The sequence below is a fragment of the Corvus cornix genome, chromosome 23 (genome assembly GCF_000738735.6).
Source record: "Corvus cornix cornix isolate S_Up_H32 chromosome 23, ASM73873v5, whole genome shotgun sequence".
In the NCBI taxonomy this organism is placed as follows: domain Eukaryota; kingdom Metazoa; phylum Chordata; class Aves; order Passeriformes; family Corvidae; genus Corvus; species Corvus cornix.
The window spans coordinates 7,385,666-7,398,960 of record NC_046352.1 but is presented as its reverse complement, the minus strand read 5'-3'; the positions used below and the strand labels follow the sequence as shown (position 1 = coordinate 7,398,960).

Here is a 13,295-nt window from a genome sequence, read left to right as displayed (position 1 = left end):
CATGCTGAGGAAAAGTCCCAGACCTTGAAAGGTGACAGAAGGACTAAAATTGAATCGTTTGTGAAAATGAAGCTTGATGTGTCTTGGTAATGTGTGCTGGCAGCCCAGAGACCCAAGGGCCCTGGGCTGATCCCCAGCAGCATGGGCAGGACAAGGGAGGGGATTCTATCCCTTTGCTCCACTAGGATGAGACCCCATCTGCAGAGCTGCATCCAGCTCTGGCATCCCCAATATAAGAGCGACATAGGCCTGTTGGAATGAGTCTAAAGGAGGCCACAGAGATGTTCCAAGTGCTGGAGCCCCTCTGCTCTGGAGACAGGCCTGGAGAGCTGGGTGTGTTCACCTGAAGAAGGGAAGGCTCCAGGGAGACCTTAGAGCCCTTTCCAGGGCCTAAAGGGGCTCCAAGAGAGCTGAGAGGGACTTTTGACAAGAGCCTGGAATGACAGGACAGGGAGGGATGGCTTTAAGCTGAAGGAAGGTAGATTTAGATCAGATATTATAAAGAAATCCTTTACTGAGGAACAACGGGCACAGGTTGCCCCAGAGAAGCTGTGACTGCCCATCCCTGAAAGTGTCCAAGGCCAGGTTGGATAGGCTTGGAGCAACCTGGGATAGTGGAAGGTGTCCTTGCCCATGCTTTAAGATGAGCTTTAAGGTCCCTTCCAATCCAAACCATTCTGTGATGAAATAGGCATAAACGTCTCCCTTTCAACGCGTTTCAAGGGCCTCCATTTGTTCACGCAGGACTGTTATGGCCACAGGGCTCCTTACTGCTCTCAGTTTCCAGCAGGTCCTGCTGCTGTGTACGTGGGTCAGGTGTGCAGGCTGGGGATCAGTGGGAAAGCTGTGTGTGCGGGGTCCGCTTGTGATGGCCGCGAGCGATGTGCGAGGCATGTGCTCGCTCAGGGTCCGATGGAGGCGAGCGAGGGCCGCGGGATCGGAACCGGTGGCGGCTCCGCGGGTCGGGCGCGGGCACAAGGACGATCCACGAGCTCCAGGCGGCGCTGCGCGCTCAGGACCCGCCCGCCGCCGTGCAGCGCCCCCTGCTGCCTCCGGGGCTGCCCGGCAGAGCCGGCACGAGCGCCTCGGTGCGCGCGCGCGGCGGCACGGATGTGACGTCAGAGCTGGGGCCGCAGCCCCCCGGGCGGTTCCTTTGTGCGGCCGGGGCGATGCTGGCGGGCGGCAAGAAGGGCGCGGAGGCGGCGGCGGGCGGCGAGGCCGGGCCAGAGGCGCCGGTGCCCCCGCCCGCCGCCGCCGGGGCCCTGGGCTCCTCTTCGGATAGCGGCGGGGCTTCGGAGCGCACGCCCCGCAAGAAGGAGCCGCCGCGGGCCTCGCCTCCGGGCGGTGTGTCCGAGCCGTCGGCTGCCGGGGCCACCCCTGCGCCCGGCGCCGAAACCACCGGCATCGCCGAGACCCCCGAGGGCCGCAGGACCAGCCGCCGCAAGCGAGCCAAAGTAGGTGTGGGACGGTCTGGTTGCGGGCCCCGCTGGCGCCTCGTGCGCGACGTGCTCGAATCGGCAGGCCCCGGCCCTGTTCGGGCCAGCTCTTCCTCAGGGCGTCCCGGGCCCCGGCCCTGCCGGGGCTTGGGGCTCAGCATGGGATCGGGCCGTGCCGAAGGGGGCGGGGAGTATGCCTGGGAGCTGGGGCTGCGGTGTCGTGAGTGCAAAGGACGAACACGCGGGCGCCCAGGAAGCCACATTGTCTTAAGGTTAAGATCAAGATTCCCTGTTGTCCTAGCTCACCTTCGCGGGCTCTGGGGAGGACTCGTGTCCTGTCATAAAGGAGAGGTGTTTGCAGCTGTTCAGGAATTTCGCGGTTCCTGACCCGTTACCGAGCAGTAAAAACACTCCAAATCCATGGCAGTGTATTGGAGCGCTCATGAGCTTACATTTTATCAGCAAATTCGTCTGTTACTATGATATAAGGATGCAGCCTCTCGAGGCTCATGTACATGGGATGATGCTGGTTTTGCAAGACTGTGAAGGTGATGGCCACACCCAGTCCAGCGTTCCTCACCTTCCCTCCATTGGCACTGGAGAGCTAAGTCAAGGCTGTGTAAGGGTGAGATTTAGCAATGAAATATGAAGGCTGTAAAGCGTCTCCAACAGTTTGGGTCTGTAGTATGTAATTTTTATCTGTTGTTCTGAATATATGAGAATATTACCCTTTTTACGTGAAACTTTTTCTTGGAACCTTGTTTCAGAAGATATTGAAGATCTTGGCTGTGCCCGGGGTTGGGGTGTTTGACATGGAAGCTAAAATTACTTTTTGGAACTGTTCTGTCTTGTAGCATTGAATGTGGCTCTTCAGAGCTGTTGTATGATGTGATAACTGGACTGGTCCTTCGCACGCAGGACCTGTTGGGTAGGTCAGTGGTGCATCTTGTAAATCAAAATAAGGTAGATGTAGACTGGACATAAGGCATTTTTTACAATGAGGGTGTTGAGGCCCTTGGACATCTTGCTCAGAGAAGCTGTGACTGCCTCATCCCTGGAAGTGTTCATGGACACGTTGGACAGGGCTTGGAGCAACCTGGTCTAGTGAAAGGTGTCCCTGCCCATAGCAGGGTGGGTGGAGTGAGATGGGTTTGAATGTCCCTTCTAGTCCAGACCATTCTGTAATCTTCAGAGGCAGCATTCCTGCTTTATAGTGGCCTGTTGACAAGTAGGAATTAGTGCTCTATGTGGATTGTGTGTTGGTGATGTTTCTTTGCACTGACAGTATCTATCTGCAAAGGGCATTCGTCTCTTGTGCACCATCTGTCCCCTTGAGCATTCAGGCCAGCATGAGACCTTCCCATGAATTTGTGTGGTGTGAACTTAGTTTGGGAGGGTATCTAGGTTGAAAATAAATCTAGGGAAAAGCTTAGGGTTTTTTATTGGACTTGATTGTTCTTTGAAAATTGTGGCAGCTCAAAGGGAATGGGAGACTTCAGAGGGCCTTTGGACAGAAGTAGTGTGTGTGTGGCTTCAAATACCTGTGGTAATCTATGGATGTGCTGAGTGGTCACTGTTAACTTGCTTCAGAGTGGGAGTTCACAGAAGGTCCTGGAGGTGCAACAGTGTGAAAAACTGAATATGCTGGACATTGTGGAATGTAAATATTTAAAAGATAGCAGATCATGGAGTATGTTAATGTCTTGAAGAATCCAGGGTTTCCTGTACGCAGGCTTCCCAAAGCTACTTTGAATTGTGCCCATTATTGCCCCTTCTTAGTGACTGAACTTCGACTGTGAAAGATTTTTTGTTCTTTTGGTGAGAAATCCAGAGCTGTTTTTGTCATTTCCTGGGGGAAGCTGACCTGTCGGATGTGGGAGGGTCACTAGCTGCTTTCTTTTTATTTTTCCCATGGCTGCATATTGAGAAGTGCTTTTTTCCTTTCCAATCAGTGGGGAAATTCAACACCAGTGTACAAAGCTTTCTTACTGGATTAAAGCTTGATTGGCTAAGCAGTATGAGATGCAGCCCTTCCAGGCTAGTTCTTGGGGTTTCCATGTTCCTTTAAATTGGAGTCGGGTGTGGGTTTGGCTGGTAATTTTATTCATTTTTACTGGAGAACAGAACAAAACATATACGGCAATAAAGATTGGGGGAGGATGAGGGAAAGGGATGTTTCTTGTGTTGACCATTCTGGAGAGGAAGCAGCCGTGAGCCTCTGTACCAGCGCAAGATTCCCAGTAAGCAGGAGACCATACAGGACACAGGTGGGATTTCCACAGGAAATCTTGTGTATACTTCTGGTTATCTGTGCTTAGCTGATGAAATTCAAGTTTGAACATATGGAGTGGACATACAGGCTGCTGGTTATCCCTGAGTTTGGCAGGGAAGGAAGGGAAGAAAACCGGAGAGGTTAAATGATAATATAACAAATACACATAAACTGGGCTTGATGTGAGTAGAAAGTTCCTACTATAGGGTGCTGAAGATTTTTTTTTTTTTAGGTTGAGGCAAAAGCATTTGGAACTTGTTAAGCTTTGTTGCATTTTATAACATGGTATCTGTGGTAAGACTCAGCATAAGGTAACTCAAGCCTTTTCTTTAAACTGTAAGCAATTTTGTTACTTGCAACATTAATGTTAGTAGCATGACTTACAGACATTTTCAGTGTGTTTATGTTCTGTTGTGCTTTTTACAGGTGGAGTATAGAGAGATGGATGAGAGTCTTGCAAACCTGTCAGAAGATGAGTATTACTCTGAAGAAGAGAGAAATGCTAAAGCTGAGAAAGAGAAAAAACTACCCCCACCACCTCCACCGGCTCCTGCAGAAGAAGAGAATGAAAGTGAGCCAGAGGAACCGTCTGGTGAGTGAAGAGAGACCTTCTCCTCTGACACTATTTATCTGGTTTGTTAACAGAAATTAGGTAGGGCCGGGTGTGGCATCATGAATCCCATGTCTGGTTTCAATCTGATTTTGAATAATTGTTCCACAGTGTTTTATTTGGTGGCCCCGTGTGTGGAAGGTGGGGGGGAAACACAGAACAGCCCGGTAAAGATAGGAATATGCATTAATCTAATTCCAAATGAAGCCAAACCTCTTGTGCTATATTCTCATGATCCTTATTGACTTGTCTTTGGAAGCTTATTGACCAGAATAGCCTCTCTGGCTCTCTGCTGCCACACCTGCTTGTGTACGAACATTCACTTATTCCTTGGAGAAAGAAGAGGTTGGGTTTATGGGGGGTTTGTTATGCAGAAGAACAGATTAATCTACTGTGATTCCTGTGGCTTTAAACTATGACTCTAATCTTAAGTTCTGGTTGGATATGGTTTGCTTAAATTTTAGTGCTTTCCTTATTACCTTTGACAGAGCTTCACTTTACATTGAGAAGTTTTTTGGTTAGTCTTGTTCAGGAGGCAGCTTTTGAAATATGTAGTAGTAGCAGTACCCTATTCTTTACCTCCATTGTGTTTACAATTACCACCATTAGTGAGATCTGTTGGTGGGGTATCACTCAGCTGTATAGAAGGTCATGCTTTTGCAAAGTTCGGAGTCAAGAGATTTAATGAGATAACGTGTCTACTAGTTGGTTTTAGACGAGCTGAAATCTAGTAGTTGAATCTTTGCAGGTTCATCACTTATGTGAGTCACTTAGTCTTCAGTTATCTTAGTTTTATTTCTGGCTGGCAGGTTTGAGAATGTAGGCATAGCACTGATGTTAACTTGGGGATACCTACCTTCAGTTGCAGAAAAGGTATTAAAAGCTATGGGTGTGTTTTATCTCTTAGGATTTGCCATTGTAACCTCTCCTTGTCACAGCTGTTGGCTCCTGCCTTGATAGAGGAATACTATAGCTCATATGCTTGACTGAAATACTTGCAGTGATAAAAATCCTGCCACTCCAGTTGTAGCTGATGTAGCAAAAATGGAATTTTAATAGGTGTAATTAAGCAGATATTTTAAGCTTACTATTTAATTTAGCTTACACATTGTGTTTAATCCTTGAGACCTAATATTAATGCATTTTTTATTTCTCTCAGATTCCATTTTGTGCCTCTAAGAATGATTATTGAAATCAGCTGGAGGCATAATCAGTGAAGTACAGTGGAACAGGTTTTATCCCATGAAGGAAGAAACATGGAACATCAGCAGTGATGAGTCATGCTATTCTATACACACAACAGCCTGTTAAAGAGTTATTTTGCGAGCACTATCTTTTAGCAATCTAAATACAATCAATTTTCAAACAGGCTGTATCTAGCTGCCTAGAAATGAGTAGATTTTGGGTCATCGTATAATTTCTCTATTCCTAGAAATTCTGTGATATGCGTGAAGCAGTAAAGTAGAAAGAAGACAAATTTCAAGTTGTTATTCCATAGCTAATCTTGCTGTAATTTGAAAGGTTTCTGAGACTATATATGTTTGTGGATCTCTCTATTTTTGTCTTTATTAATATAGGCATCAAGAACATCAGGTCATCTTATGCTGGCTGTTAAAAGTGCATTGAAACTTCTAATTCAGCTACCCTTTAGGAGGAGGCGGCATGGAGTCTGCTGTATATAAAAGTAGTGTTTATAATTGAGGTTTTTTCTCTCTCTGTCACTTTGAAGGAAAAATTGAAGTGTTCAATAAGAAATACTAAATTGGACAGTAATACTAGAGTAGGATTGCATACTGAAAATCTAGGAAAATTTTAGTTAGCTTGTGTATTTCTGTTGATTTATTCTCATTGCAGACCTTAAAAAATTCCTTTCTGTGTTTTAAGCCTGTAAAAATTGAGGTACTGCAGTAGAGGCATAAAGCTGCCGCATTACAGCTTTTAAATTGAAAAGCCTGATTGTGCAACTTAAAAATGTCCTGGTGCCAGTGTCTGGTATTTCATTAGCCTGTCCCCACAGAAAGCTTACAGTGAAGGGGATTATTAAGTGTCACACTTCAGGTGACAGCAAAATGGTGGTCTTCTCTGAGTAGGTTCCATTAATGTGTTCAGCTGTGGGGAATTCCAAGTGTTTTGGCTATTACAGTCTGGATTTACAAGATATACTGCATGCTATTGCAGAGCAGCTTTAAAAGGTGTGACAGTATTTAATGGTTAAGATAATTTCCTTAGAGTATCTCTTCTCTTTTTAGTTGAGGAATACTGTCTAATAGCAAAAAGCTTCCAAACTCCCTTTCGGTGCTGAGTGATGACATTTGTGTTCTTGTTTGCCAGTATCCCTTTTGGAATCAAAGAGCTTGCTTCTTTTGTGTTTTTTTTTCCTCTAAGGATCTTTGTTTTGTTTTTCCTCACCAAATTAGATTTTCATGTTTAGAACTACAGAAGATTTTCTTTACTAGCTCCTGGGCTTTTAGTATTGTCAGTATTCTTACTTCGTGGTAATCCTATATTTTTAGGTGCAGTTTTCCAATGAACTGAATATGATCAAGATTAACATAAAGGGAATAGTCAAACTGAGTGGTGCTTTGTCTCTTTATTTTATCTGACTTGTCTGTTTTCCTAAATAAGTTCAGTACTCTGTGATACTTGTGCGCTGCTATTCTTAATTCTGAGACAGTGGATAATTATATGAAGTAGATTCCTTTGTGGACCTTCTTCCTGATTGCTCTTCAGCTCATGGTCTGTTGTTCTGTTGTGTTGAGACTTTGAGCAGATTCTGCTCCTCGCACATGTTCTGTTGAGCTGCAATAGTTTGATGTTAACATGGATCAGCGGTTTGCTTGCTGCTAGTTCCTTTAAAACTAGAACCTTCCTTTCAGGGAAGGAGAGGCAATCTTCACTAGCAGGCCTTGTTTACACACTTCTCTGCTCAGACTGAGCAGCATTTAGAATTGTGTCCAAGCAATCAGTAATAGTGATGAGAAGAGGAAGATAAAGATTTCTTTCTGTAAGTAATCCGAGAGCAATTTTTCCCCCTCTGCTCATTGTCAGTGTTAATTCAGGGATTATGAATACCACAGACTGATGTCAGAATCTTCTTAATTTCTTAACTTGGGGAAGACACTGGTGAAACTTTTATTGCAAATTAATGGCCTATGCTTGAGTGTAAATATTTATGTTTCAGTGGTGTTAGTCTCTCCCAGAATGGAAGCAGGTCTTGAAATGTTCCCAGCAATATAAGGTACTTGCAATGTAGATCAATTAAAGAATTTTATCTTGCTGCTTCAGATGTGTTTATTCACAGAACCATAATTTGGGTCTTGTGAGGGCTGTCAAAATACAATTATTTGTCACAGTCTCTCTGTGAGTTTTTCACTTCCCTGCTGGCAGACTGATTTTGTACAAGTACTAACTATTGCTCCTCTGCTGTACTGAGTGAAAATGTCTGTCTTGTTTCAGTTCCTATTTTGTTTTATCTGTAGATGTTTAGTGTTTTGACATTCTAGATTAATCCAATTTAGCATAGTATGGAAACATTTGTTTAACTTTCTATGTCTTGCTTTAGGGGTTAAATCTGTAGTTCAGATGAAATTCTTCTCAGTTAGTGTATCCCCTAAGAGCCTTAAATTACAGTCTGGCAAAACTGTCCACCCAGACTCTAAAGAGTATTAACAATTGTGTGTTTAGCCTCAGGTTAGACCTTGCTCTTACCTGTTTGGAGATTACACCTGAACAGTTGTGTTCTAGGAAGTGGCTGTTCCATTCCAGTGACTATTGCAGTGTGTTTCAGTGCATGTTGGTTTGGACTTGCTGACTGTTGAAGTGTGCGGTTTGAAGGAGCCTTGGTACAGCAGGAGCCAGCTGAACAGCACTGGGCCATCTCTGAAGTGTGCCATGGCTTCCTGAGCTCTGCAGGTGACAGGACTTCAGGCAAACCTCTGATTGTGGAAGAATATTGCTCATGAGCTCAACTCAGAGCTAGTGTCTCCTGTGAAGTGAGCAGTGTGTGAGGTGTGTAATGGCATTGTTTCCGCAGACACTGCAGCTGTACTCATCTCTCTTCTCAATGTGCTCTGTTGCTGCTTGTATTGCAGTCCTGTTTAGGACTTACATGCAGGCTAAGGTAATTCTGAGACTTCTTCAGAACTTTTGGATGAATACTTAGCCTTTCCTCGTATTTCCATCACTGGGAATGTTGAAAGACTGATGTCTTTCAGTGCTGGGTATTGATCACATCGCTGATCAATGATATGACGTGTATTTGGCTTCAAAGGCAATCTTAAGTGTGTTAGAACACTGATGGCGCATCAAGGGTACTGAAGCCAAAGTAAGTGGTCTGAGCCTTTCAAGAAATGTTCTAGCATCAAGCTTAAAGGAAGGGTTTATGGCAAAAAAAAAAAAAAAGGCGCTCCTATTTTGAGCATGAGAGGCTTTTCAAAATGCTTTAAACTGTCCCCTTGGGATATGGGGAGACTTGGGAGCACCAAAGGCAAGGTTATCAAATTCTTAGGGTTTGAGATCCATAGAATCTGATGGTATCCATCCACCAGATCATAAGTATTTAGCCACCAGGAATGCTACATATGGTGTACTTCTTTATTTCCCATAAAATCTGATGTAAAGCGTTCCAGTAACATGGATAACACTTTAGAATGTAATTTTTTGGTGCCCTGAACCTAGGTTCCAGAAGATGGGATTCTCAGCAAATGGGTTTAGTTAGTTGGTGAAATTTAATATCTAAAACGCCAACTGCCCGGCCTTTATGTCCAGTATGGTTTAACTTATGGAGTAAGGTCCCTGAGTTCTCCTCTTTCCTTCCACAGGGCAAGCAGGAGGACTTCAAGACGACAGTTCTGGAGGGTATGGAGACGGCCAAGCATCAGGTGAGGGTGGCGTTTGATGCTTGCCACTGAGTAGCAAGAGCCGCCAAGTTAGGGATTGATGCTTGCAAGTGCGCATGGGTGTGGTTGTCCCGAATTTAGCAAGAGATGCAGGAGTTGTGTACCCACCTGTTTAAAAAGTGTGGGTTATTCAGATTTCAGTTGAGGTCTGTAACAACTGCGGAAAAGGGCACTAGCTAATCTGTGTTGAAATGCCTCAGGCCGATCTCTCATCCCTCCACTCCTCTCCATGTTCAGAGGAGTCTAAGTTTACAAAAAGCTGTTTCTTACCTAGCCAGTTTGTATCACCTAGATTGACACACTGAGCCCTGGGCTTTAGAACAGTATACCCTTTTTTTATAATCTGCTGAAGAAACATAGCATGGAGTACCTTTTTGCTCATTTCTGTCTTTTGAAAAGCTTTGTGTTTGACCTGTGTGCCAGCACTTAGCCCAGGAGATTGCCTGCTGGGCAGATTCACAGTCTGTTGCTCAGTGGACTGGATTGTGAATTGCATTCGCCATTTGGCCTTGGTACTGCTGCTGGCAGTACTCACTGCTTCGTTCACAGGATTGATGTCTTTACTCTTAAGTACTTGGAGTACTACTTAAAATCTTCCTCCAACTCTGCTGCTTTTGCTCTCACTTCAGGATTAGGGTTTTCAACAAAAGAGTCAAAGGCTCCAGAACCTATTCTGTACCTCCAAGTTGCTCTTTTTGAAGCAAATAGAACTTCGAGATACTCATCTAAGAGCGCATCCTTTGCTGTTGTAAGTAAGGGAGCTGAATACTGTTTTGGATGTTACCACTTGCATGGAACTGCTGTCTATCATGGTTGATGGGCTTAAGGATGCATTGCCTATTTCATTTTTAGGCAGGCATTGGCTGATTGGAAATTCTGCATATTTTGCATTTTGTATTATATGCTGACAGTATTCTCTAACAACTGTCCAGTTCAACAGCCAGAAACCTTTCAGTGTGTTCATCTGCAGATGTTTTAGTAAGTCTTTAAATGAGCAGCATCCCTCAGGATTTCTTCTGTGGGGAAGGATATAATCAAAACTTCAGCCAATTAGTTGCTAATGGTGAATGTCAGGAAATGGGCAAGTGTGTGTGCACAAATGTGTGTGAAGAGGAGCTGATAATCCAGTCTAGGCAGAACCATTCCTTCAGTTGCCTGCCCCAAGGAGAACCATGTAGTTTTGAACTGATAATCCCTGTAATCTGTGGCTTTCATGAAATACAAGCAGTAAGGGTGTGAAATGGGATTTAGTCAGCCTGAAATCCAAATCCATTTACATTTGAGCTGTGTTGTTGCAGAAGTGCAAGGACATCTAGTTCTTATAAGATCTTCCAGTGGTTGGTCAAATAAAAATGGTATCTTTGCTATTAATAACTATGCTTTTTCTAAATTCTTGTATTGGATGCTCTTGTGGGTTGTTTTATTAGCTTTTTTCTTTCCTCCTGAACACCTGTGCTCATCTGGAGCTATTCTGTCATTCTAGTTTTAAAGTTTGGGTATTGCCACAAAAGATATATGGCCTTAAAAGCCCCCACAACTCAACCCACCTTGGGAGTTCTTTCCAAAACCGTTAGCAGCACCATGTCCTCTGGCTGCTCAGTTTGAAGAAATAAATCCCAAAGCTTTTCGATAAACTGCTGAGTTGCCTTAAATCCACACATCTGAGAGTTTGCTGGTATTTGATGACTACATGGCTTTTTAGCAGGTACCTGGAGGAGCACAATTCTTTTAGCACAAACCTGTAAGAGGGAGTCAGGTTCAGCGTTTCAGGTCTTTAACTGGCTATTCTCTGAAAATTGTGCTGCTGAGCTTTTTGCTAGCACTTGAGGATCTAGAACCTTAATTAAGATTGTTAGCATTAGTAAAGTATCAGAGAACTGGTAACTGGTTTGATTTCCATGGCCAGTTTTACAGAATTCCTAGCTGAGCATATGCATTCCTACACAGATGTTGGCACACTTGGGCCAGTGTTAGATGGAGGGACAGCAGAAGGCTTGGGGAATGGTTATTGCTGGAGAAACTAAAGTTGTAGTAGAGCTGTGGGTTTCTATTCCACAACTGAATTATTAGTGCAGGAAACATTGTGGGTGTGTCAGCTTCTCCTATGGTTAATTTTATTTTGCTTGCAATGCTCTGTAGCTTCTGTTACTGATTTATTCATGTTGTAAAAATTGTGTAAATGATTACAGACAGTTTTCTTTACCTTGAGTCATCACAGATATTTTGATCCTTACTTGTGAATGAATTTTTGGTTGTGGGTTTTTTTTGGTTGGTTGTTTTTTTGTTGTTTGTTTGAGGTTAGGTTTTCTTCTTTTGTCGTTCTGGGTTTTTTTGGTTGATTGGGGGTTTTGTGTGGGGTTTTTTTGGTTGGTTTGATTTGGGGGGTTTTGTTTTGGTTTGAGGTTTTTTTGTTAGTTTCACAACCATTTCCTTCCTAGATTTTTTTCAGCACCTTTGGGAAGTAAAAATGCTTGGAAGTTAAAGGGGTGTGTGGTGGCACCAGAATTAAAAGCAGAGAATTCCTCTGTCTGGTACAGTGACATGTACTGCTGTACATGAACTTCAAACTCTTAAACGGTTGTCTTGGTTAGTGTAACACACTGCAAGCTTATATTTACTTTGCTATTTATTGTAATCTTTTGAACAATTCCAGTTTCAGCAAATGATCTTAATCTCACTGTGTTACTTGTGGGGTTTTTTGCCCATGGGATGTATTAGCTTCTATCTTTCTAGATTGAATGCCTTGTCCTCTGTCCTGTTCAAAGTCACTTCTAGGACATGGGAGATTTATATTATTCTTGCTGTATTTCACATCTCAGTACTTTGTTTTGCTCTCTATGCCTGCAGGATTTGCTTTCTGCACTCTACTTGTACTGTAGCACTTGATGCAGCTGTGTCTTAGTTTGTCACTTTATCTATAGTACAGAGACTGAGGAAAGCAGGGTACAGAAATGTAGTTACATCACTGCCAGTGTGTGAATTGGTAGAAATGCAAGTTCCTGTATGAATGAAGGCTTTCCATAGAGAAAACCTCTCCTGTATGGGTTCAGCATCAGTCTTTTACATATGGAGCATTTAAAAAGAAAAGTAAGAAATCTGTTTTTTGGAGGCAGCACTTGGGAAGGGAGCACAAGAAATGCATAAGTGTGATTGTATTTCATTGCACTGCCTGCTGTAAATATATCAAATATGCAAAATGAGAGTTTAAGGTGGGTTCCTCTAGCTGGAGAAGGTCTATGCAAATTAAACTTTGAGAAGCAGGTGAGAGGGGATGGTAGACGCTGTGCTTATATATTACAGATATTATGGCTTTGAACAGGTTCTGAAACATTTTTCCGATTCTGTTATAAACTGGAAACCCCACAAATTAAGGACAACATCTAAAATACTTACGTTTTATTGACACTATATATGTGTGTGTGTGTGTGTGTGTGTGTATATATATGTTATATATAATATATTGATATGTGCCCCTGCCCCACTTATTTTTCAGGCTTTGTTTTTTGGGGGTTTTTGTTTATCTCCCCTGTAGTGTAGCTTTTTCATTATCTCTAGATGATACCTGTAATTCAAAGAACTGTTGACTTGGAAACCTGTATGTCTTGCAGAAGTAAATAAAAGGACTAAATAAAAGCATCACATGAAATTGGCCACCATATCGTCTCATGGCTGAATGAACTTGCTAGGAAGGGTAGTGTTCCTTTGCAGTGCCTGTAGACTACTTGTCTTTTTATTGTAGGTGTGGAGGGTGCAGCTTTCCAGAGTAGACTTCCACATGACCGTATGACATCTCAAGAAGCTGCCTGCTTCCCTGATATAATCAGTGGGCCACAGCAGACTCAGAAGGTGTTTTTGTACATCAGGAACCGCACTGTAAGTTTGTTGTAAAAGTATTGGTGAAAAAAGGGTAGGGAATTTGTATACCTTGCTGAGACTTTTTGGCAGTTACCATGTCTAGCAATTGGTGGAATTTTTGTTTTTGAGAAAATGAGGTTTCATTTCTGGCATCCTGTCATGCTCTTAAGTTGTTAAGAAATGTGCTATCCAGTTCTCGATCAAAGCAGTGCTGTGAGCAGCAT

At 43.5% G+C, this 13,295-nt stretch overlaps 1 protein-coding gene across 2 annotated transcripts in view; it reads left to right on the top strand.

Annotated features, from left to right (window-relative positions):
* Nucleotides 1-1,154: 1,154 nt before the first annotated feature.
* Nucleotides 1,155-13,295, top strand: part of KDM1A (lysine demethylase 1A) — a 44,810-nt gene continuing 32,669 nt past the window's right edge. Inside the window, exons 1-4 of one of the 2 annotated variants that reach the window (XM_039564646.1) lie at nt 1,155-1,454; nt 4,135-4,300; nt 9,139-9,198; nt 12,956-13,089. In XM_039564646.1, the coding sequence (XP_039420580.1) occupies nt 1,170-1,454; nt 4,135-4,300; nt 9,139-9,198; nt 12,956-13,089 (645 nt within the window). In that variant the 5' untranslated portion in view covers nt 1,155-1,169. The remainder of the gene's footprint in view (nt 1,455-4,134; nt 4,301-9,138; nt 9,199-12,955; nt 13,090-13,295) is intronic. The other variant, XM_039564647.1, reaches the window with a different exon arrangement.